The sequence below is a fragment of the Piliocolobus tephrosceles genome, chromosome 1, assembly GCF_002776525.5.
Source record: "Piliocolobus tephrosceles isolate RC106 chromosome 1, ASM277652v3, whole genome shotgun sequence".
In the NCBI taxonomy this organism is placed as follows: Eukaryota; Metazoa; Chordata; class Mammalia; order Primates; family Cercopithecidae; genus Piliocolobus; species Piliocolobus tephrosceles.
Window position 1 is genome coordinate 74655981 of NC_045434.1, and position 27366 is coordinate 74683346.

Here is a 27366-nt window from a genome sequence, read left to right on the forward strand (position 1 = left end):
CATTCTCTAAACACGTTCTGTGTGATCGGGTGTAATAGTCATAAAGCTATTGAGCACTTGAAACATTGAATTCTCTGAATTGAGATGTGTTGTAAATGTAAAATACACATTGGATTTTGAAGCCTTAGTTAAAAAGGCACATATTATTATTATTGTTTTTTTTTTTTGAGACAGAATCTCACTCTGTTGCCCAGGCTGGAGTGCAGTGGTGCCATCTCAGCTCACTGCAAGCTCCGCCTCCCGGGTTCAGGCCATTCTCCTGCCTCAGCCTCCTGAGTAGCTGGGACTACAGGTGCCCGCCACCACGCCCGGCTAATTTTGTTTGTATTTTAGTAGAGACGGGGTTTCACCATGTTAGCCAGGATGGTCTCGATCTCCTGACCTCGTGATCCGCCTGTCTCGGCCTCCCAAAGTGCTGGGACTACAGGCGCCTGCCACCACGCCTGGCTAGTTTTTTTTTTTTTAATGGTAGAGATGGGGTTTCACCATATTAGCCAGGATGATCTCCTGACCTTGTGCCCTGCCTGTCTCAGCCTCCCAAAGCACTGAGATTACAGGTGTGAGCCACCGTGCCTGGCCCCCACATTCTTTTTCTGTTAGACAGCACTGCTCCAAATGATATATTTGCCCAATTTGGGGGGATAGAAGGGACTTGATTTTAGCAGAATCTGTGGAAAATTTCCCTCTGGAAATTTAGTCAAGCATTTTTCTCTGATGTTACGTTTTTTCGCTTTAAGACTTTGGCACTCTAGTGTTGTAGAGAACTTGAAAATACCACCAGTTTCTTCAGCTATGTCTGTGTTTTCTACATCTCACCAAATTACTTTCTAGTTCTCTTATTATAGGTCCATTAAAGAAATGATACATAAAGATATATACAGTGAACATTTTTCTTTTAAAAATATTTTAATGAAAATAATTTCCACATCCAAGTGGATTAAAAATGAAGGCATTGGTGACATTTTAAATGAAATTGTTATAGATACATACTATCTATTTTGGATTAGTTTTGCCTGTGGCCCAAAGACAAGAAGAAGTCACTTTTGTTCTAAGGAAATTAAGTAGGAGTCCCTTCCTCCCATCCCTTTTGATTAGATTTCATAAATTTAGGTTGTGAAAAAGATCAGAGAACATTCCCTTAATCAAGAGATAAGATTATAGTTCTATATTTCTAAATATAGGTAAAAATTGATGTAGATTTCTAGGTTAGTTCAAACATTTGTCGTCTTAGAAGGTTTATACGCATAGTTGAGAGAAATCATTATGCAATCATAGAAATATGTGAAATCACTGTTTTGCTGATCTAAAGAAAGAAGAAAGCTCTAACTTGGGGCAAAGTACATTAACCAAGCCTCTCAGTATTTTAGAGTCTATTTAAAAATTCTAATATAAATAAAAATAGGTGTGACTCTTGGACCTAGAAACAGGAAGAAAAATCAATCAAAAATACCCTGGATATTAAAAGCGACTTTGGGCTCTAATGTGAAGCTGCTTGATTGAGTAGTGCAGTGTCAACCATATCTTTCTTCTAATGCTAAAAGTAATGCACATAGACAGAGTGACAATCACAGCACAGCCTCCCATCAGCAATAATTAATCTTTTAGTTAACAGAGACTAGAAAAGCCTCTCATCAGCCTCTTCTGAAGTCTGAGGGACCCTGTTTTTTGATGTTTGCATTCTGAGGAAAATTGTCCCCACCAGTTCTAACAAATTGAAACACCAGGCTAATTATGGCAGCTAATGAAGTGTGTGGAATGGTCACAGCTTGTCGTGAAACTGTTCCTTCAGCTTGGATTAGAGTTTCATCAATCACTTTTTTAAACTGATCCAGAATTGCTTCTGCCCAGTGCTTGGCATTTTTAATGCTGTTTCTGTAATTGGTTTTTTCCCTAAAGCTTAGACTGTTTTTTGAAATATTACAGTCTTGGGACAGGACTTGCAAACTCTAGTTTATAAAAAATATTTATTATTAGTGCTATCAGCTGATCAAGTGGTAGAAAGCTAATATAAGCACCACCAAAATAAAATTTGATACACTATTTCAGTCTTTCTAAAGGTAGCAATAAAGCATATCCATATATATCATTATTTTTCTTAAATGTATGTGTAATACAACATAGGAGAACCACAGTTGGTGGTTAGGTGACTAAAATTCCACTAAGAGTTTTTATGAAATTAATATATAGATGTTAGCTTAGTTTGAGGGGACAATAGTGATACCTCCCATTTATCAATCAACATCATTTTATGATGTCCACATTTTGCACTGAGCCAAACATTTTGAGGCATTAGGACCTAAAGTTTATATATAGATTTCCCATGAAGTTGCTCTGCAATAAACCTCAAGTGTGACTTGGAAAATCTTGTTTAAAGGTTTAATCTTATCAAATAAAAAGGAATCAGTCATTTTGCAGACATGACTGCAATTTCTATACAATCATTAGTACATTTTGTTATTAATGTTATTAAGAGTTAATAAGTATTGAACACCCACTGTGTGCGTAGTCATGTCTCAATGTGTAAGACAGCTAGATAAAACAAAGGTGTTTAATTCCATTTGTATAGATAATGTCCTTGAAAATGATAAGCAAAAGACTTTTAGATGTCTTTGCTATTGCTGTTTCCTTTGGAGTCGGGCTGCATAAGCAACAGTTTCTACACATTTCAGTCCTTTCCTTTTTATTTATAAGTTATCCCAGAGTTAACATTATTCCTAGTAAACTGGCACATTGAGAAAGAGTTTTAGCTGCATTGTCACTTTTAAGCCTCAGAACTAACTAACCTAGGATATTGATATTATCATTCCTCTGTATAGATTAAAAGCTGAATAAAGAAAGTTCATCACTGCTCTCTGGCCTATTAACCATTACACTACACTATCTCAAGTAGCTCTTTAAACTTACTTTCTCCTAGTGTAGGTCAGCTTCTAAGATTTTATAAATTCTTTGCAGATACTTGGAAGATGCCTGGCTCATGCCTGTAATCCCAGCACTTTGGGAGGCTGAGGAGGGCAGATCAGTTGAGCTCAGGAGTTAGAGACCAGGCTTGGGCAACATGGCAAAACCCCGTCTCTACAAAAAATACAAAAATTAGCTGAGTGTGGTGGGGTGCACCTGGAGTCCCAGCTATTTGGAAGGCTTAGGCGGGAGGATTGCTTGAGCTCAGAAGGTTAAGGTGTCAGTGAGCTGTGATTGCATCATTGCCCTCCAGCCTGCGTGACACAGTGAGACCCTGTCTCAAAAAAATAAATAAATAAAATAATAATAATAGTAGCAATAATTTAGCTCTGCTTTAGAAATTGAGGAAACATATGTGCATATATACTTACATAATGATATATATAGACGTACATATCATGCGTATATGAACATACAAATATTCAGAAAATTAAAAATATGTTACTTTAAATTTAGTGAATTAAAAAATTTATTTTTGTTTTCATGATTCTTACAATAGAATACTTATATATATGTTTAAGTGGTAAAACTTTTCACTTAACCATGATATTTACCATGAAGCATCTACTAAACAATATGCAGAAATGAAGTAAGGTGTGATATAATGTTTCTGAAATTTCTAGTTACTTACATTTATTTTTTAGCCAAACATTAAATTATTTTCAGGGATAAAAAATTTGGGGACATCAATAGGGACTGAATCAATAAGGATGAAAACATTTGTAGTAATAAATACACCTCTGAGAAGAGTTTTATCAATATTTGATAAATTTTATTATTTTTTTCTTGCTAAATATCATATCACATTTTGAATTACAAAACATTTTTAATATGTAGAAAAGTATGGCAAAATATATGGATTGAAAGTAGATGGTGGTTGCATGACATATATATTATTCAGAATACAGTTTTTGATCACAGTATTCTGCATTCATCCATTTCCCAAGGTTTGCTAATATTGTTCATATCTTCTGCAGCCTTACTGAGTTTTGATATCATGTTGGTATTATTGATACCAATATTACTGACTCTTCTTCCTGAAACACTAAAATGAATCATTTTGTCCAAGCACAGTGGCTCATGCCTGTAACCTCAGCACTTTGAGAGGATAGAGATGGGAGGATCCTTTGAGTCCAGGAGTTCAAGATCATGTTATGAGTAATACATATGTTATGCACTCACCACCTAGTTTCAACCAATGTATTTTGCCATACTTTCCTACATATTAAATTAAATCTGATATACATAATTTGTCATATACATATTATGTATATAAATACATATATCCATATAATATGTATATTATAAACTGAAAAGTTTTATTTCTTCCATTTTCAATTATTTCTAATTATTTTTCAATTAAGTATAATGTTTTATTATACTTTATCATGTGAAAGATGGTTCCTATGTTTTTGTTTTGGTAGCAGATTATTATTTTTAAAATCATAAGTAGGTATTAAACTTTATCAAATGCTTTTGCATCTATGAGGTGATCATGTGATTACTTTTTTATTATAGTGAACTACACTTTTTTAAAATGCCCAAACTTCTCTTCCTAGAATGAACTCTACTTAATGAAACTTTTATTTTTACATATTCCTGCATTCAATTTGCTAATACTTTATTATTTTTTATATCTATGTTCATAAGATATATTGGTCTCTAGTTTTCCTTTTGTATACAGTCCTTGTCAAGTTTTAGTAACAAGATTATACTGAACTCATAAAACCATAAAACAATTTGGGTAGTATTCCCTCTTTTTCAATTTTTGGAAGGGTTTGTGTGACATTGTTCTTTCTTCCTTAAACATTTGGAAGAACTCACTAGTGAGCCTGTTGGGTTGTAGCGTATTCTTTTTATTTATTAATTCAGTTCTTTTAATGCATAAAGGACAATTCAGATTTCTATTTCTTATTTTGTTTGTTGTGTTATATTCATTTGACCTATTCAACCAAATTTTCGAATTTATTGGCAAAAAGCTGCTCATGAGCCATTGTATTATATATTAATATTTAATTCTATAGCATATGCAGTGGTGTCACCTTTTTTATTCATGGATATTGATGAATGTTTCTAATAAATTTTGTTAAGGATTTTTAAATTTCATCAATCTAGAAAACTGAATTTTGACTTTGTTAATTTTTTCATGGAATGATCATTTCCTATTTTATTCACATCTGATCTTTATTTCTTCCTTCAATTTTGGGGGTTTAATTTGCTGATTTTTCTGTTACTTCTTAAAATAGATACTTCAATGATTCATTTTCACCCTTTATTTTTAATCTATGTGTATAAGGCTATACATTTCCCTCAGAACATGTACTTAGTGACATCCCACAAGTTTTATCATAAATTTCAAAATGTTTTCTGTTTTTTTTTTTCTATATTGACTCATATCTTGTTTAGAAGTATATTCCTGAATTATATAACATTTGGAGATTTCCAAGTTATATTTTTATTAATGTACTAATTTATGTCCTCCACGTTCAAATAACAGAGCCTGTGATTTTAATGTACTGAAATGTTTTGAGAAATGCTTTGTGTCCCAGGATCTGGTCAATTCTGGTAAATGTTTCAAGTACATTAAAAAGAATACAGTTGTTGGGTACAATGTTCCACATTCATCCATTTCCTGAGGTTTACTAATATTGTTCATATCTTCAGCAGCCTTACTGAGTTTTGATACCATGTTGGTATTATTGATACCAATATTACTGATTCTTCTTCCTGAAACATTAAAATGAATCATTTTGTCCAAGCACGGTGGCTCATGCCTGTAATCTCAGCACTTTGGGAGACTAAGGTGGGAGGATCCTTTGAGTCCAGGAGTTCAAGACCAGCCTGGACAAGACAGCAAGAACCCCCGTCTCTACCAAAAAAAAAAAAAATGAATTTTTTTGATGCATGGAATATATCATGAGACTTTATTTAAAGAAGGACATGGACAGTACAGTTTTTGAGGCCTTATATGTCTATGGCAGAGAGTTCATTGTCGCTCAGTATCAGTTTTTCCCTTTCTCTTAACCAGGGGTCAGCAAACTTTTTTTTTTTTTTTTTTTTTTTTTTTTGAGACAGTCTTGCTCTGTCGCCCAGGCTGGAGTGCAGTGGTGTAATCTGGGCTCACTGCAAGCTCCGCCTCCCGGGTTCACGCCATTCTCCTGCCTCAGCCTCCTGGAGTAGCTGGGACTACAGGCGCTTGCCACCCGCGCCCAGATAATTTTTTGGAGTTTTAGTAGAGACGGGGTTTCACTGTGTTCGCCAGGATGCTCTCGATCTCCTGACCTCATGATCCTCCCACTTCTGCCTCCCAAAGTGCTGGGATTACAGGTGTGAGCCACCCGCCCGACCAACTTTTTTGTTTTTCATGGCCAGAGAGTAATTATTTTAAGTTTTGATGGCTACAGGTTTATGTTACCACTACTCAATTCTGCCACTGTAGCACAAAAGCAGTCATAGATAATACATAAATAAGTGGGCATGACTAGGTTTTAATAAAACTTTATAAACAAGTTAGGCAGTGGGCTGGCTTTGGCCTGAAAGCTGTAGTTTTCTAATCCCTTTTCTATATAATAGAACCTTTGATTTATAGTGTGTACATGCATGCTGAAATTAAAACTGCATTTATCAGCCACTTTTTAACACTGCGTATAACCCTGTGACTAAGTGTTGGAAAACGGAATATAAGTAAAAAGTGTGGATCCAGCTTCTAAGAAGTATTTATCAGGAATTTTCCCTATGTCAGTAAGTCTGATGGTGTAGAGGCCAGCTAAAAGCCGTACTCTCGCCAAAAGGACTATTCAAGCTAGTACATTAGTCTGATGCAGTTCCAGAGATACTGGTAGAAGACAGAAGCTTCCTAGGTCAGAGATTGTATCCCTCACAGCAAAAGCAATCGAAGTTCTAGCATAGTGGTGCCAGTTCCCTGAGCCTCAAATCCCACATAGGGATGCAGAGAGTCAGGGAGACCTGCATATGCAAGTATACCATAGGCAAAAAACCCCGAGTATAGGAAATTTATGACTTTTACAGGAAGCAGGAAGCAAGCCTTCTCTGCCCAGAGGGAGACTAGGCACATCATAGGACTAAGTGATATATACTGGGGAGATGTTACAAGATTGCCAGTTGCATAAATAATTCTGAGGAGTGGCCCAGGTAAAAGAATGATGAAGACTTTATGATTTGGCCATATTCACCAAAACTCGTGGGACTCGAGTCCCAAGATGGACTTCCTCCTCCTAGTGTGTTTTTAAAAAATGAGTATCCTTCTTTCCTCCTTATGGCTGTCTGGAATGGGGGATTTGAGAGCTACACATGGACTGACATCTTCAATCATGGTACAATCCTGCAGGCCACAAAAGGTAAAGCCATAACATAGAAGAATCCTGGGGACCATACACTATAAAGTATCACATTAACTCTGGAATTTTGAGTAAACTTCTTTCTTCTTAAGTCACTGTTAACCTGGGCTTTCTGACAGTTGCAGAAATCAGCTAATCTCCATTAATACAAAATCTAGGAATGCCTTTCTGTTGCTTTCATATGTAAGTGACAACTAGCGTATGTCTAGAATACCAGGTTCATGACCTTTTTCTCTTAATAGTTATGAAGTCATGATTATCTGTCAATTAGTATTACAAATTAAGTATCTGAGATAAGAATAATTCTTTGATTTGTGTGTATGTGTGGGTGGGGGGAGGCTGTGCTTTTTGAATTTTTTTTTTTATTCTAAAGTGTGAGCTTCATCACTAATTCAACTTGAAATAGACAATTATTACCTCCATAATGAATTTTAATTCTTCTATTGTAATCTTAGCTTATTTTCTCTTTTTGCCTAACATCTCTGACCTGATTGTTTCTATGGGTATGTGGTCCTCTTACTTTAGTCTCTTTTATTCTTTAGTCTTTGACTCTGTTTTCATAAGTTGGCTGAAGCTGGCAAATATTCTCTAACACTTAACTTTTCTTTAGGTTCCTGCAGAGGATGACTTTCAGTGCCTGATTTTTATCCATGTCTTTTAACATGTGGGCCTATTTTTCTTCCATAGGCCTATGTAATTTTCGCCCTCTTATCCCTTTCCCATTTTAAGAGCACTAGATGCATTCACTATTTGCCAACATAGAAGGCCTGTGGTTTTAGCCCTTCTGTCTCTTTGGATCGAAGCCTCTTTCTAGGCTCCAGGTGGAAGGCAGCCCAACTCACTTGCCCCATTTCCTACTTCTCCAACACTAATAATTGATGGAAGAGATGGAAAATTATAGTTCTCACTGGTACTGCCTTTACAGCTCTTTCTGCGTGGCACAGAGACCCTGCATACAGTGAGTCTCTGTGAGAATGGGTTGGTTGACCTGTATAAAACCCAGCCTACTGCTTGGTTTCTGCAGCTCAGCAATTTTATGTTTTTCATGCATTATCCTGAACTTTCTTGAAGATATTAAAATTTCTCTTTAAAAATTCCCCTAAAAGAAATTCAATTTTAATGCTTATGGTGGGGTCAAAAGAAACTAAGGAGAAGTTCCAGAGCAGTTTACTTAGACTAAGAATTATCTTCCATTGTAAAGCATCAAAAGACGTGCTGGTATAATTAACCAGATCCTCTGATGGAGATAATTATTTGATTACTTTTTGAGTTCTGCCCATAAGCACATAGACATTAGTAATAATTGTTTACAATTTCCCCCCACTCTCCTCTGCCAGTTCTTCCATGTACTTATTAAAGATGGAAGAGTGTTCTTAGGGGTCTAAACATTAATATAAGATTTCTTGGAAGAGAAAATTCTTCTCCTAGGCCAATTAACTAGCCTATATGATAGAAAAGAACTTAATGGAACATTGTGAGGTAATATATACTAAATCACATTAACAGATTAACAGTTTTGAAAATTTGGATAGGCCCTACCCATATAGTTGGAGAGCAGACAAAACTAATTGAAATACTTTACCATTAATATCCAAGCTCTTGGAAACTAATGGGATTCTAGATATATTACTAATGGTAGTTAACACCTATATTGTAATTTATATTAGGTAAAAATATGTCAACATAAGGGATATGTAAAGCATTATGGATTAATATCATAACCTACATTGCTAAAGAATGTTTTCATAATAGAAATCTATAACTCGTAATTATTTCAGTCTAGCATATTAATATGTTCATGATAAAGTAGAATTTCAATGCGATTTCAGTATGAAACAACTCGTACATGTCTTTTCCTTTCTTAAGTGAATATATATTTGTCAAAATTTTACTTAGTAAAATTAGATAAAGTCAAGAACATTCTACCTCTTATTTGTTAATAAATATGCTATGAATTACCTGTGGGGGATTTTTATTCCTTTCAAGCCCTTTTAACCTATCAAAGTTAATTGAAAGACGTTTCCTACTAGTAAGTCATGTTTATCTTCAAGCTGCTAATGGATAGAAGAACATGTTAATGTTCTAGTAAACTATTTTTGCCTGTCCACATCAGAACTTCATGTTATATATACTTGCTACTTTGTACCTGATTTATTCTTTTATTGAATTACTTTTATGTTTTTATAAAAAAGGGCTTTATTAAATAAGGTAATAGTGTAAGCCACATTATAAGAATGGTTAATTTACTTAACAGGTCAAAGTTTCTGAACTGTAGCAACTTACATGTAATTCATTTACTAAGAATATGACATCAATTATTTAGTTTTACAAGTGCAATTTAAAAAGCAATATCAACTAATTAGCAGTTATTATACATTGGTCAGCAAAAATATACTTGCTCATTATTTTATTTCTGATAAATTCTTATTTGCAGAGCAAAAGTAGTATAAGTCAAGACAATACATACACAGTTGAATTTCACTTTATTCAAGAAATTATTTTTCTCCTGAATTGTGTGACTATGTCTATCACAGAGTTTTAAGGAGGCAACAATCATTTAAATTGTTCTATTCTATCCTCTCAATCCTTAATTTTGATATTGTTCAAAGATAATAATGAAATAATGTATTAAATATTAAGACTAATTTTTTGTATGTATTAAATCAATATTCTTGCAGTTGACTTTCATTTATAAAGTCTAAATAAATTAGCTATATTTATGTGTGCTTTGAATGGTAATAGCAAATAGACATTCCTTAGGTTTGAAAACCAAAGCTTACCTCCACATGTCTTTTATTTCAGATTCAGTAAAGTTCAAGGGCATCCAAGTATGAAATAGTTTGTGAGGAAATTCACGTTGCTTTCTTAATTTGATTTAGTTGGGGGAAAGGACACTGGTTCAGAAAATAGAGCTTTTAGAATAATTTTGGTTGAAATATAGACATTAAACATTGTGCGTAGATTAGTAAATGTGTACATAATTTTCCCAAAGCTTGTAGAGGGGGTTAGTATTCTAAAGTATACTAATTTCTGTTGGCTATCTTATCTGCATTCTAATATCTTTTAATATCTAGACTTGCTTATGGGAAATGTAAAAATGTTCAGATGTGGGTAATAATAACACAAGAGAAACCACATATCTAGGTATGTAAGATAAATGTAACTACATATTTTGTATAAATGACTTTAAAAATAGGACATCAGGGCCGGGCGCGGTGGCTCAAGCCTGTAATCCCAGCACTTTGGGAGGCCGAGACGGGCGGATCACGAGGTCAGGAGATCAAGACCATCCTGGCTAACACGGTGAAACCCCGTCTCTACTAAAAAAACTACAAAAAACTAGCCGGGCGACGTGGCGGCGCCTGTAGTCCCAGCTACTCGGGAGGCTGAGGCAGGAGAATGGCGTGAACCCGGGAGGCGGAGCTTGCAGTGAGCTGAGATCCGGCCACAGCACTCCAGCCTGGGCGACAGAGCGAGACTCCGTCTCAAAAAAAAAAAAAAAAAAAAAAAATAGGTCATCAGGCCAAATGTGCTGGTTCATGCCAGTAATTCCAGCACATTGGGAGGCAGAGGCAAGCAGATCGCTTGAACCCAGCAGTTTAAGACCAGCTTGGGTAACACAGTGAGACCCCATCCCTACAAAAAATTAAACAGTTAGTTGGGCATGGTGGCACACACCTATAGTCCTAGCTATGTGGAGGCTGAGGTGGGAGAATTGTTTGAGCATGGGAAGTTGAGGCTGCAGTAAGCCTTGATCGATCATACTACTGCTCTCCAGCCTGTGCAACAGAGTGAGACCCTGTCTCAAAAAGAAAAAAAAAAAAAAAAGGATATAAATTACCAAGAGGAATACAGTTGATAAATAAATTTCCAAGTAGAAAGGAAATATAATTCTAAGAACAGTAAATATTTGGTGCACTTATTTTTTACTTTATTGATATAAAAGTTAAAAACATGCATAAAGAGAAATATGTTCAAAGGTTTGTAATGAAAAGTGGCAGACTGCTAACTCACTCTTTCCAACATGTCAGTCCTCCTTTTCAGAGGCCACCACTTTCAGCTCTTTGACCTTCCAAATAATAGGCTATCTCTTGATTTATCAATTTCTGTGTTAGGCATTGACCTTCAACTATGGTAGATGAGGATTTAGCTCTCTTATGCTATCATCTCCATGTTTTCTTAGAATATATGTCTTGAGTAAGCAAATATTCAGCTCTTACTTTTTTTTACTATGTAAAGATTGTTTCTTATTAAACCAATAAGTGTTCCATGATGATATTTCTTCTGTGTAACTTTTTATATTCCCTGGAGTTATTACTTAACTTTTTTTCCCTTTGCTTAATTTTCTTCACATCTCTTGCTGAAGTTTCTCCACACCTTGTAAAAATCTTTCAATATAGTCTTTCTGTCTGAAAATTTCATCCTACACGTAATTGATAAATGGTTTTGATGTGTAATTGTATGTTAAAAGTTTTAAGCCATTGTTATCTGTCATTCTGCTTTATGAAAAATTTTCTTTGCATTATTTCTTTACTAATTCTTTTTTCTTTGTTTTCTCAGATCCTTTTTACTGGAGCTCCTATAGTCAGAAATCAAATTCTCTAATTGCTCTTCAACTTCTTTTTGAATTTTATATCTCCTATTTCCATTTTATTGTCTTTTTGTTTTACTTTCTAGAGGAGTTCTTTGGTATTAAATTCCAGTTTTTCTGTCAACTTGTGTTTTCTGCTCTCATATTTTTACCTCACTAAAGCTTTTTTCTTTTTAAAATAGCAGCTTGTACTTGTTTAATGGATGCAATATCCTTTCTGATGTCTCTTAGAAAGTTTATTTTAGATTTTAGTGATGCTTTATTCTGCTTTTTGCATCATCTTAACTTCATCTAAATCGGTTTTTTGTTTGTTTACTTATCTCTGTCTCTATCTTTTATGTTAGATGCTTTCCTCAGACATCTGTTGATCTTTTGCTGTTTTATTCATACTTTAAAATAAGGCACAGAAATGTTAGTTGAATTCCTTGTCCTGCCTGAGCCAGGTTGACTGGTGGTTTTCACTGTAGAAGTGACTTTCTGCGGATCGGTCACTACCTATGGCCATTCAGTTTTTCCAACAAAAAATTCTCTAATCTCTTGCCAGGTGGGCAACTATTTTGGGAACTGGTAATTGAGGTGGTGAGTAGGATGATGTTCTCACCATTCAGTATGAATACTTTCACTTAATTTTCAGTATAGTGTCATATCTTGTGCCTGGTGCCTGCTGCTCACCCATTCACCCAAACCCCCCAGATCATAAACCTCCTGAACCTGAGGGGAGAAGGGGAGGAAGATTTTCCTGGAGTGTTAGAACCTGGGGGGAGCTTGGAGAGTAAGTGTTTTTTATGTAGGCTTTTAACCAAGCCCTGCGCATCATCTATGCCTTCTGAGATGTCTGAAGATTCCAGTGCCTGAGGTTTCTGGCTTTAAGTAGGAAAAATAGGATGGGATGTCATTGGTGTCCCCCTCTGAGCAGGTCACTATTCTTCATTCCTTGTAAGTCTGGTACCACTCCCTGTCTGTTTCCCAATGTAAGTTATAATTTGGGGTCACTGCTGTCTTCTGGTTTCAATGAATATGTAGCTTACTGGATGTTTACAATTGTCCATGTTTTTTTGAATGCGGAGAGGTGGGAGGCATTTCTGAGAGGATGAGACAGGGCCAGAAATTCACCACCATCCTAAAACTAGAAGTCTTCTAATGAATAATTTCAAAGTACAGGTATATACAACGTTTATAGAAGGACTTTTGAAATAATGTTTTTCCAAATGTATAACATCCAAAATTTTTTTTATGCTACCATGCAACAAAACCTTTATTAACATTTTGAACAGGTTCAACTATTACTGAAACTTGTAATTTCTAAACTTAAGTGCGGGCAGATGCCTCTGGTGCAGTGTAATGCCATCACTGGGCACTGCAAATGCAAGACTGAAGAATTAACAGCCACCTCTCAGACACTGGACCAGGTGCAGGGTCGATTCTTTCTGAATGTTGTAGTCAGAAAGAGTGCGGCCATCTTCCAGCTGCATGCCTGCAAAGATGAGCCTCTGCTGGTCGGGGAAGATGCCTTCCTTATCCTGGATATTGGCTTTCACATTTTCGATGGTGTCACTGGGCTCCACATCAAGGGTGATGGTCTTGTCAGTCAGGGTCTTCACGAAGACCTGCATTTTGAGCTGTTAGCAGATACGAGGATGCTGCGAATCGCCAATCACGTCCAGCCACAGGAACACCTCCACATGCTCACCCGACAAAGCCAGTCGCCCCTCCAGAATATTTTATTCATACATATAGTGTTCGTTTTTATGTACATTTGAATGTGGTAAACGTAGTATATTAACACAAAAGCCTGAATTCTACCCCCAGGAACCTTACTGTCTAGTGGATGAGATGAAACTTGCAGGGGGAATTACTGTGATGCCAAACAAAAAAAATATAAAAGGACTCTGAGAAAGGTATGATTATGCACCATAGGCATTCGGGGTAGGGAAATTTAATTTACATCTGAAGAGAGAAGGATTTCCTGGAGGAAGAATCGTTTTTACTTGAGACTTAATGTTTGGGAAGGATTTCCACCTACTAAGAACTTAATAAATATTTGCTGAATATAATTAATGCTGTTCAGCTTTGGTGGTTTGACATTTTTCTTTTTACTTCTGTTAATGGTGAATATTCTTCAGTGTGGTGTGTCAGTAGCAATCAGTTTCACTTATTCTTGTCTCAATTTTCCTGAGAGGAATTAACAAAAACACTTCTGTAGAGAAAATGCACCATTCAATGACAGTTATTGATATATCCTATAATTACAAAAAAATCTTTCCTGTGAGAATTCCATTATATTAATGATGCATGTATACTCCTAAGAATTATAAATATTGAGTAAGAACGCTTCAAGTTCACATGTTCCCAGATGTTATTTTGGGGCTACTGGATTAGCAATTTTTCAAAAACATAAGCAGTAATTAGAAATCTTTCATAATTTCTTTTAGAAACAGCACTTGATTTTAATTCTTTCATTTAAAAAATCTTATAAGAAAAAACTATGTCAGAACTATTGACATTTTTATAGCTTGACAAAAATTAAGCATAATTAAAATGAAATATTTGTTGCATAAATTAAACTGCAATTAATATGTTTTCTGTGACTGCTTGCAGGATAAAATTAAAATGGTGTTGTTAGCAGACTCCCTGCTGTGAGACTAATTTCTTGATTTTTATACCACACGTTATCAAACACATTCTCACAGTAAAAGGGTAAACCAACAAGTAGAAAACACTGTTTGATGAAAATGGTATACAGAAGGAGATAAACTGCCTTTTATGAAGACAAGGCAATATTGCTTTTCATTTTGAGGTTTGATGACTAGTTGATTCGAAGGGTATGATTTGCACATTTAAAGATTTTAAAATAAGTCTAAAGTTGCCCTTCATTTTAGTTAGCTATGCCTTTTAAATTAACCAGCTTATTGTTTCAGGAGTATTTGCCTTTTCAGGAAGTAATTAGAAAATGAACAAGACATGTTATGCAACGGCCTCCCCTCCAGCTAACCAAGAAATAATAATAAATCCCATCACAAAAACTTAAACATGAACAATTTCAAGAAAAATGAATGAAAAATGTACCCTGTTAGCTCTCCTTTTGAAGAAGGATCACTTTTCCTCACCAGAGCCCAGAGTTACAAAAAGAAGACCGACATTAACCAAAGCTAGTTATTGCCATCTTTAAAAAAATTGCCAGCTACCACCTGCCCAGACAATGCATCAAGTGTTATTTCTATGTGAATTTCGTCTAATTACTTTTTAACCTTAGATACTGCTTGTGGTATCAATGAAATAAATAGGTAACCATTATTAATAGTTCTCTTCATTTCCGCAATGTCTCTCTTGGGCATTGCTGCCTAAAGAATATAAATACACGAATGGGAACTAGAAATTATGGGCGAGGTACCATTCACTGGCTGGACTATTAAATACTTCTTCCTTGGGGACTGTGGTGAAATCAATGCATGTTGTGTGATGACAGCATCAGGATTTGACAGTGTCTCTTGAAAGAAGTGAAATTAACAGACCTCTTTCCATGTGCAAGGCTATGGTGCCCTTCTCTTGCCACCTACAGAGAAAAGGCATACTATTTCATTGCTTGATGCTGTGGCTCTACATTCTGCATTACAAATCCCAAATGCATTAACAGGTTTCAGATGTTGGAAAACTTTCCCCCCTCCAAAAAATCTTAGAGCAAATAAATCAATCTTTTTGACAAAGCTTATCAGGTTTTGGTAACTTGAAGTGACCCTAGTGTTACAGTGACAAATTGATGGCTGTAACTATGATCTGAGGTTGCATGATTACACTCTCACCTCCTTCGGGTTTGTCCCCAAATGACACCTCAGGGTAGCCTTTCCTGACCACCTGATTTGAAATTCCAATCCCTTTCCCAATTCCCTCAGTCCTTCTCCACTAGTCTGTCTTATGTTCATAGCACTTATTATCATATAACTCACTTGTTTCTTGTCTGTCTCTCCTCACTGGAGATTTAAGTTCCATGAAGACAGGAATTTTTGCATGACTGGTTCATTGCTGTATTCTTACTCCCTAGAATACTGCTTGGCTTAAGTAGGCACTTGATTAATACGTTTTAAAAGAGTGAATGAATAAATGAATGTTTATAAACCAATCCTTCAAAAGAGCAGAAAGAAATTAGTTTAGAAAACATAATTATTCCTGATGGTAATATGAACATCTAGGTTTAGCAGAGGATCATGAGAATACTATTTATAATGCTTCGCTTATTCACTACCTTATTTTTTATGTCAGTGAAATTACACTTAAATGAAAATTATTTCTTATTAAACCAAATGTCAGGTTATAATCTATATATGGTTAGTGTTAGTGTTCATAAAGGATTATTTACAATTCACCCCTTAAATAATAGTAGACAATATTTTCAACTCATTAGTTCATTTTATGTATTCATGTTCTCATTCATTTAGTGGCTTGTTCAATGTTATTCGTATCTCAGGAGTCATCGTATCTGTGATATTCTGATAGAGCATACAAGTTTATGCCATAGTGAGTGTGTCATGAAAGAGCTTGACTGTCTTATAGCAGTCAATTCTTGTTATTTGCAATAGTTATGTTCCATAAAGTCACCTCAAACACTGAATTGGGGAATAATGAACCATTGTTCCTACAGGGAAAATAGGATTACATTTCTCCTGGGCTTTGGTCAACATTTTTGCCAACCAATCAGTGCATAATAGTGTTTTATGTGTGTTTCCATTTAAAAACACCCTAACTGACATATATTTTGACTCACTAGCATTGAACTTGTGGCCAATAGCACTATAGCTCATGCTTGAATGAAGCTTATCGATCATGTATGTTTTCCACATTACACTTAAGGAACACTAGGCAGAATTTCAGCAGTACACTTAGGGTTGTTAAAAGAAAAACTTCAGCCAAATTAAATTTAAAGGAGTTTAATTGAGCAATGAAGGATCTGTGAATTGGACAGCCCCCAGAATCACAGCAGATTCAGAAAGACTCCAGGGGTGCCTCATGGTCAGAACAAATTTAGAGGCACAAAAAGTAAAGTGACATCCAGAAATCGGAAGTGAGGTACAGAAACAGCTGGATTGATTTGCCTTATTTGGCTCAGCGTTTGCCTTATTTGAACACAGTTTGAGCACTCAGCGGTATATGAGTGGCTGAAGTATTATGGCTACTGGGATTGGCCAAGGCTCAGCAATTGTTACAGGTGCATACTCCTAAGTTAGGTTCTCAATCTTGTCTGCCTTTTAGGTTAGGTTGCAGTTTATCCACAAAAACACTGTGAATATTAATTTTGAGGTTACAAATAAATTTTAGTAAGTTGGCAAATTTCAAATAAGGAACCCGTGAATAGTGAGGATCTCCAGTGTTCTTATAAAGAAGTCATCATTGAACACACCATCATATTACAGATAAATCTAGGAATTATCTTCCTCTCAAAATAGGCTCACTCTGAGAAGTCCTGCATTTCTATTTAAACAAGATCTCATATGATGTGTTTCAGGCCCTGTGACGGTACTGGGAACAAAACAAAACTGATAGAGCTTCCCTCTCCCCCATAGATAAATCTGTCACTCACTTTTCTCTATTCGTTCTCTCTTTCCTGATTTCTGTCATTCCCACAAATACTTTGAAACCCAGGCAATTGAATGTACAGAGAGACCTGGCACAGCATCTACTAGCTGGAAAAGGAAAGATTTACATGTGTGGACTTTGGAAGGATCCTGATGATGTCCAGGGCATGTGACTTCCATTTCCTTCACTTGATTTCTAGAGTGTCAGGGTTGAGTGAGAGAGTAAGGATGTGCTACTCCAGAAGGCTCAAACTTCTGACAAGTTCACGGTTTCCCCAGGGCCACATCTGTTTATTCATTTATTTAGTCATTCTTTCAGCTAAATAACATTTGTCAAGTCCCTACTTTGTAATAGACACTGTGCTAAATCCTGGGAATACAGCTGTGAACAAAATGTAACCTGGCTCTTAGCAGTTACTCCCCTTCTTGAGAATTTTCTTGCAGTACCTCATTATTTAGATGCATTCAGCTTTTCTCCTAGTAAGAAACACTTAGTGTAGTAGTAGGAGAAAACTTAGGAATGCTACAATCCCAGTTGCAATTGTTATTCTCCATTTCATTTGGTTCTCCTTAAACCATTCTGATACTGTCTCCGAACATTTTTCGCAGCATGTTTTCCCACAGATTAACCACAAGCAAGCCAAATTTTCCCTTTAGTGCCAGTTTCATATAGCCTTTCTCCTTTTTAAATTGGCACATCTTTGTATATGAAAATAATGTTGCCGGAATCTCTTACCATGGTATCACTAGCTGTATGATAAAACCACTAACAGGCTACGGATCATTCTAACTAACACATTGTATCTAGTTAGATGTTCCATTTCAGGTAACGTTTATTTCGATGACATGTTTTGTGTTTTGGGTTGTAATTAAATAGTTGAAACCACGTTTTCATGTACATCTCCCTTTCTATATCTACATCTGTTTCTATAATTAAATCTATTCCTTCTGATATATTTTTATATCTTGTATCACTTTTATTATGGCCTAATACATATGCCACTGAATACAGTGAACTAGTCAAACAAGGAACGCAATCATTTTTCCTTCAGTTTGAATGTCTGTCATGTGGGTCTGTCAGGTCCATAAAGATGGGGAAAGGACTAAATATGAGAAATAAGAGAAAGACAGAAGGAACTTTTTTTATTTTTTTGATATGGAGTCTCACTGTGTCACCGGGCTGGAATGCACTGGCATGATCTCAGCTCACTGTAACCTCTGCCTCCTGGGTTCAAGTGATTCTCCTGCCTTAGCCTCCCGAGTAACTGAGACTACAGGTGCATTCCACCACGTCCTGCTAATTTTTGTTCTTTTATTAGAGATGGAGTTTCAGCATGTTGGCCAGGATGGTGTTGATCTCTTGACCTTGTGATCTGCCCCCGTGAACCTCCTAAGTACTGGGATTACAGGCATGAGCCACTGCACCTGGCCAACAGATGGGACTATTAAGAAGGAAGATACAGTATATAAAAACAGCAAAAGAATCAGTAGAAACTCAAATAGATAGGTTTGCAATTTAGATATACCCACATTGAAATAAAATCAGGGATGTGTATACTAAAGTCAAATATAAATGACCTTTGATTAGCAACTATTTAGGATTATTCATCTACAATTTTTTAAAAATATATTTGAGTTTCTTAGTTTGAGAATAGCTAACACTTGTTAAGTACTTGCTATGTGTTGGACACTGTTTTAATTGCTTTACATGGATGAACTCATGTATTTATATTTTCATGTTATTTTATCTGTTTTAAAATTAGGAAACAAGCATGGCAGAGGCTAAATAACTTGTCCAAAATCACAAAGTCCTTAAAGATAAACCTGGATTTCAAACCCAGGCAGCTTGACCCCAAAGCAGTACTACCTCTGAGTAGAAGCAATAAGAAAGTTTGCACATGACCCCTGCAATCTCCAGTGAGACTCTGGGCATCACACGATATGCAAATGAACTTGGTTTCCTGTTTAGATTCAGACTGATAATGTATCATCAACTCATCAGCTAAAATTTTCTTCTTTGGGAACATGTACAAATGGTTTGATTGAAGAATGCATAATAAATCCTAAATCTCTGGGCTTTAGAACAACACAGTAACAAAGATTGAATACTTGAGGATATTTTCCTGAAAACAGTGAACAGAAAGAAGGGGATAAGTCCCACAACTGTAACAGTTTCCTGTATATTCTTTTGTCAGAACTGTAGAGATCCTCATGTCATCACAGTTTTCTAGATGCAATGAGAGCAAAGCTTGATCTTACAGGAATAATGCCAGTTGATCTTTTAAACCTGCCTGTAAACTCTCATTTAAAGAGTCTGGAAAGTCTCCAGTGCTAGCCAGACTTAGTTGGGGTCTCATTCAGGACATAAGGAAATATTTTTGATTAAAACAATATTTATATGCAGCCAGAAGTTCTTGCCGTGCTCCTTTTTTCTAACTCTAGTAGAAAAATCTTTGCCATATTTTAAAGCAGAATATATAAGACATTATAAGCTAGCTGAAAAATATGTGCATAGCCCTTGATTTTCATCTTATCTCTCTAATCTCAAAAGTTTTGTCTCCTGTGGTGTAACAGCGCTGTCCTGCTTACTAACATTGAAGTATTTAAGCACTCAGTTGTGAGTATCTGCTGAAAAGCCTTAAATAACTAGATAAACAGTGCAGCTGCCAACCTAAAGTAATCTTACACTTAGGGGGTGAGTGGCCCAGGAAATGTGCTCTTTGTCATTTTGACTTGGGTTTGAAAATGGACCTGGGCTACATTCCAGCTCAGAGAGCCGTTCACTTCCAAAGACTCCTAAATTGTCCCAAGGAGCTCATTTTGGCAGTGGATTATTTGTGTTTCGCTGGGCATCCTAATAGCAGAAGCTGTCTGCTCTGGCAAGCAAGGACTGTGGCAGCATTTAAAATTACCATCCCCAGTGTTTTTTCTTGATGAGGTTATTTTTCAGAAAAGCAGTTCCCCAACCCCCATTTAAAAAGTGACACTGTGCAAGTGTGCAGGTGGTTTTCTTGAGCTCATAGTTTCCCATGACTGGATGACAGGTTTTATCATATCAGAGGCAAATTTTAAACAAATGCGAATCAGCACCAGATTTCTCCCAAAACCAAAGCTCTCCTGATGGTATCTTCACCTCTTCCTGTACCAGAGGTCACAGTTACTGGTTGATTAGAGCTATGTAAGAATGTGACATTTTAGATTTAAAAATAAGAGCAATAAAGAGTTTCTGAAAGATTTTGTTTTGGAGGACATAGAAGGTAGGTATTTGAAGGGGTCATTCCTTGTTTATCTGCACTATTGTCTGACACTAGATAAGACCAAGTTTTCGTTACCATTGGTTGGAAGCTAACACAGTGTCAGACATGTTGCAGACACCAAAATGTTACTTAAATACACAAAAGAAGGTCTAACTCAGAATTCAGCGATGCTTCATTAGATCAGATGAGTCCAAAATTTAAGTACACAAGAAGATCCACAGAAATGAAGGAAACATTATTAGAACTTCTATTTATATTTATTTTTCTCTCATTTGTATATATATTTCACATTATTTTATATTCCCACAATATTACACATGGATAATTTAACACAAATGGATAGGCATGTATTGAATACACTTACTGAAAATGGTTTTACTGATGCGATGGTATCATCAAAGTCCTGTTTCACCATATTATTGCCCCAAAATTAGTCTCCTGTAAGTGCTGATGGAATTTACTTAATTTTTGAAAGAACATGGTAGGTATAATATGAATAGACTTCTATTATTTAAGGAATAAGAGAGGAAAATACTTGTGTGAAGAGCCAGATGGTTTGTTTGTCTTGTTTAATCACAAGATTGTGATATCCCCATTTTACAGATTACAAAACACAGTGCTTTGGAAGTGTTTCCTATCCTTCTATTTTCTAGAACAAATTATAGATAATAGATATCATTTCTTCCTTATTTGGTATAATTCACCAGTGAAACCATCTTGTCCTTTTTGGAAGCTTATTTATTATTGATTCAGTTTTTTAAAATAAAGCTGGGAATGGTGGCACACAACTGTAGTCCCAGATACTTGGGAGGCTGAGGTGGGAGAATCCCTTGAGCCCAGGAGTTCAAGGCCAGCCTGGGCAACATAGCAAGACACCTTCTCTTAAAAAAATAGTAAAATAAGATTATATGGATGTATAAATTTATATATATAGAAAATTATATAGAAAGTTTTATATATACATAAATGTATATATAAAGCATATAATTTATATATAATATATAAACTTTTATATATTTTAAATTTTATATAACATTAAATTTTGATATATAAAATATTTTATATAAAATTGTATATATTATGTATATAAATTATATATGTATTCATTTATTCTTCTATATATGTAATTTTCTATATATATATAAAATTTATTCCTATAGGTATATAAGCTTATGTTATTATTTTTTATGAGAAGGGGGTCCTGCTATGTATGTATATAAAGGAATATTATGAGGAACTCTGTCACCCATCCTGGAGTGCAGTGGCACAACCATGGCTCACTGCAACCTCAAACTCCCAGACTCAAGCAATTCTCCCACCTCAGCTTCCTGAGTAGCTGGGACTATAGGTGTACACCACAATACCTAGCCAATTTTGAAACTTTTTGGGAGATGGAGTCTCACTATGTGGCCTAGTCTGGTCTTGAACTCCTGAGCTAAAGCAACCTTCCCACCTTGGCCTCCTGGAGTACTGGATTATAGGCATGAGTCACTGTGTCTGACCATAATATTTATCATTTTAACACTCATGGGATTAGAAATGATGGCCCATTTTTCAGTCCTGATATTAGTAATTGGTGTCTTCTCTCTTTTGTCTTAGTTCACCTGGTTAGGAGTTCATCAGTTGTGTTGATGACTGCAAGAGCAGGCTTTTGATTTTGTTGAGTTTCTCTATTGTTGTCCTGTTTTTGATTGTATTGATTTCTGCTCTGATTTTATTATTTCTTTGCTTCTGCTTACTTGTAATTAATTTGCTCTTTTTAATATAGTTTTCTAAGTGGAAGCTTAGATTATTGACTTTAGATTTTTCTTCTTTTCTAGTGTATGCATTTAGTGCTATCCATTTTCCTCTAGGCACTGCTTTTGCTGCATCTCACAAATTTGATGGGTTGTATTTTCATTTTTATTTGTTAAAAATTTTTTGTATTTCTCTTGAGACTTTTCCTTTGACCCATGTGTTATTTAGAAGTGCATTGTTTAATCGCTAAATATTTTGAGATTTTCCTGCAATCTTTCTCTTACTGATTTCTAATTTAATTCCATTGTGGTCTGAGAGCAGACGTTGTATGATTTCTGTTCTTTTAAATTTGTTAAGGTGTGTTTTATGGCCCAGGATGTGGTCTATCTTGGTGAAACTTCAGTGTGAACTCTATAAGAATGTGTATTCTGCTGTTGTTGGATTAAGCTGTCTATAGATGTCAATTATATACAGTTGTATGGTAGTACTCTTCAATTATATTCTGCCTGCTGGATCTGCCATTTATGGACAAAGGGGTGTTGAAGTCTCCAACTACAATAATGAATTTGTCTGTTTCTCCTTGCAGTTCTATCAATTTTTGCCTCACAGATTTTCACACTCTATTGCTAGGCACTTTATTACTATGTAATGCCCCTCTTTATCTCTAGTAATTTTCCTTATTCTGAAATCTATTTTGTCTGAAATTAATATAACTATTCCATCTATATTTTGATTAATGTTAGCATGGTATAACTTTCTGCATCTCTACTTTTACTCTGTGTTTTCACATTTAAAGTGAGTTTCATGTAGACAACATATAGTTGGTTCTTCTTTTTTTATCCCATCTTGTTGTTTTACTGGTGTATTTAAACTATCCACATTTAAAGTGGTTATTAATATAGTTGGATCAATACCTACCATATTTGTAACTTGATCTTCCCTTTCTTATTTGTTTTGCTTTTGTCTTCCACTCCTAGTCTTCTCTAGTTTTAAACATTTTATATGATTTAATTTTCTTTCACTTTTAGCATATCAAAATTTTTCTGTAGTGATTGTCCTAGAGTTTGGAGTATACATTTATGAGTAATCCCAGCCCACTTTCAAATAACACTATACTACTTCACGGGTAGTGCAGTTACCTTATAACAGATTATTCCCAATTCCTTCCTTCCATTTTTTATAACATTGCTGTCATTCATTTCCCTTATCCACAAGCAATAATCATGAATGGCATTGTTGTTATTATTATTTAGAACAAAGGCTGTTATCTTTTAGGTCAACTAATAATAAGAAAAATAAAAGGTATTATTTTTTCTTCATTTATTCCTTCTCTTTATTTCTTCATGTAGAGCTGAATTTCTAACCTGTATCATTTACCTCTCACTGAAAACTTCTTTTAACATTTATTGTAAGGCAGGTCTACTTTTTTGAAAATTAAATGAAATATTATTATACATATAGATTTATAAAAATAAAGCTATTCGCAGTTCTGGGTTTCAGTGTTCATCAAGTTGCCAACATAAAAAATCACTGATGCTTCATGCAGATGTCTAAACTCTATATGCTCAAATTTAAGAGTGATATGAATAATTTACTATTGAAAAAAGTAAAGATATCATGTGCATTGTTGCAAATACTGTGCTGATTTCTGATTATCTCCAGAATTGTAATTTGTAATGAAAAGAAGGCAAGAATATAGATGCTCAGCACCACCGGAAAATACTTCATTATGTAAAATTTTATTGCATTTATGCTATCCAAGAAGGATTTCATTCTTATTAATTAATTTGCCTTTTATCTAAGCATTTTTATCCCTCAAATTCTCTTTGCACTCAAAAGCAGTGTCTGTCACAACCCACCATCCTTCATGTCACTTGGGCATGACAAACACAGAGCAACAGATGTGGGGCTTTTCCCTGGGGCTTGAAAAAGCATTAGTTGTAAAAGCAGGTATTTAGGGCTAGAGGCTTTATTGTACCAGAGTGGGGAACCAGATCTGTAGTGACAGAGACACCCTCATGTCCACATGTTCTTTAGCACATTTATTTTTGCATGTGTTTGTTATATGGGCCTTCTAAAGAGCTGGACTCAGGGCATAGGTCTTTTTCTCTTACGTTTTCTTAAGAAAAAAAAAACACAGCCAAAATTACCTTCATTAACAATAGACCTCCTTTCCAAGAAGAAACGTACACCTTTATATAGTCTGATCATTCGTTTAGAGCATCCATTGTTGATTTAGTGTATCTTACCTTTTTAATGACTTTTCCTGTTGTAACATGCATGAAAAGCATCCATTTCTTGCTCAGTCAAATGCTGCTTCTCCAGTTACACAACAAAAAATGATTTCTTTCCTCTTCCTTCTGAACTCCCTTACCATTCATTTGAATCACTTCTGAGGTAATGAACATAGTCTGCCATCTATGATAGTGATTTGGGTGTATCACCTTTCCATTTCCACTCAATTCAGTTAACAAATATTTATTGTGCACAAAACAAAGTACCAACCCCTATGAAGCCAAGGTAAAAAATTTAGATTGTGACTCCTTGAAGACAGGTGGATATGCCTGATGTTTGCATTGCCCAGACTTGCTTGCAGGTGACATCCATACTGTTAAAGACTATGTGCCAGGAAATTCAGTATGCCTGATTTTCAACTGATAAAACTTCAAAAATTTACCTGCTAATTTTGTTTTGAGAGAATAATGTGAAATTTGAAGTGCAGTTGAAAGACATCTGTCTAGCAATTTAATCTAAATAATCACAATAATGATAATAACATAAAATCATTATGATCTCTGTGGTAATCTTTGAACTTTTTCCTCCTAGGATTTCCAGACTGTATTACCATCATTTGAGCTCTTCTCAAAGTATGGAAAATTATATTCAAAAGCTGGACAGATTGTATAAAGGTATGACTTTTTGCTAAGAAGTACTTCAAAAAGTTTATTAAATAACACTTAAAAATCAAATGGGGTTGACTTAACTATCAAGCATTTTAAAAACCATGCTATAATAATATTTACGTGTAATAAGACTCCATAAATTTCTTTCATTCTAGTGTAATGGTTTTCAACATTTAAAAGATAATGAATTTTACTTTTCAGATATCTTCTCCAAAGTGAGCCAAAAATACACTAAGAAATAGAACATTAAAAATCTAAAATACTCTTTTTTTTTTTTTTTTTTGAGACAAAATCTTGCTCTGTTGCCCAGGCTAGAGTGCAGTGGCATGATCTTGTCTCACTGCAACCTCCCCCTTCCGGGTTCAAGTGATTCTCCTGCCTCAGCCTCCGGAGTGTCTGGGACTACAGGCAGTGCCACCACACCTGACTAATTTATGTATTTTTAGTAGAGATGAGGTTTCACCACGTTGGCCAGGCTGGTCTCGAACTCCTGGCCTCAAGTTATCTGCCCTCGGCCTCCCAAAGTGCCAGATTACAGGCGTGAGCCACCATGCCTGGCCCTTAAATACCCTTTATCTTTAACTAATACAATAAATAGTTTTATACAATACAGTGAAAAAATACTGTTGGTGCCCCAAAGCCAAAATACTTTTCAGTGCTGTGATGATACAGTATCATTTCAAATATTATACTGAATAATGTACATTATTTGAAGTATGAAGTATCTTACAATACCAAAGAAATAAATACAAAATTCTGATTATCAATGTTTAGAAGATATATAAGAACAAAGATAACCATATAAAACTCAAGAACAAAAAATAAGCTCTCAATGAATATTGTATTCAATTTCTAAGGCATTTTAGAATAGAGCAGTGGTTATAATTGAAATGTGTCTAATAGGAGGTATTGTGACATTTTCGCCCAAATTTAAAGAATGTACAGGGTGAAGACAGCAAAGATCACTGCAACTGAAGGAAAGGGGCAGAAATGAGAAATCACGCTAGTTAGAATCTCCTAGCTATCCTCTCAGACCAAGAAGCAAGGAGAAAGCACCAGGCTGTTAGAAAGAGCACAGGGTAGATTCAAGGCAACGTTCCTTCAATTTTATGTTATTCTTTCTTCTCTACCCACAGAGTGCTTCAACTTGGAAGTTAATATGTTAAATGCAGATACCAATGTCTTACCTTTTAGCTACTCTGAAGGAATATATGAGGGGAAATATGAAATGTTCTGAGCTAATAGAAAATGTATATATAAGACCAACTGGAATCTCCGTTTCAAAGGTTTATAAAGTATCATTACCCATTGGAGCATTTATCTGGTATTTGAGAGCCAGAGTATGAAGTAATGTAAATAAAATGTCTCATATTTGTGTGTAACTTCAACTTTTAACTCAAAGATTTATCAATTCTGTTTATGATGATGAAAGATTGAAAATAACTTGAACACTCATTAATATGTAAGTTAGCTAAATAATAAAACACATATAAAGCAGTACTATGCAGACAGTAAAATGTTATAAATCTTTACCCATTAATTTAAAAAAATGCTTACAATATATTTCTAGGAAAATAAGGCTGGATTCAAAATATGCTGTGTAGTCTTATTTCACTTAAATATATATATATGTCTGTGTGTATACATACATATATACATGTGTATATGTATAAAAACACACTTGTACACACTTATATTTAATATGTCTATGTATACATTTGTATGTTGCAAAAATGTTAATGGTGGTTATCTCTGGGTGGTGAGATTATGAGTACTTTTTGTGGGATACTTTCTTTTTATTTCTATTTTTTGATGTTTTAATGCAACCAGATGAAAGCCAAGTATTAAAACAAAACACTCCAGTAGGGACTGTTTGATCTACTCTACCAATTACAATAACATCTTGACTTTATTCTATTTAATCATAATAATTTAGAGGCAATTATCTTTTTTCTTGAAGATGAAATAATTACTTGCTAAATTATTTATACAGAA

The 27366-nt window shown here is 35.1% G+C and overlaps 1 protein-coding gene across 1 annotated transcript in view; it reads left to right on the forward strand.

Annotated features, from left to right (window-relative positions):
- Positions 1 to 27366, forward strand: part of SPATA17 (spermatogenesis associated 17) — a 225563-nt gene that overhangs the window by 196148 nt on the left and 2049 nt on the right. Inside the window, exon 10 of the mRNA XM_023203722.1 lies at positions 25295 to 25377. Within this exon, the coding sequence (XP_023059490.1) occupies positions 25295 to 25375 (81 nt within the window). The 3' untranslated portion in view covers positions 25376 to 25377. The remainder of the gene's footprint in view (positions 1 to 25294; positions 25378 to 27366) is intronic.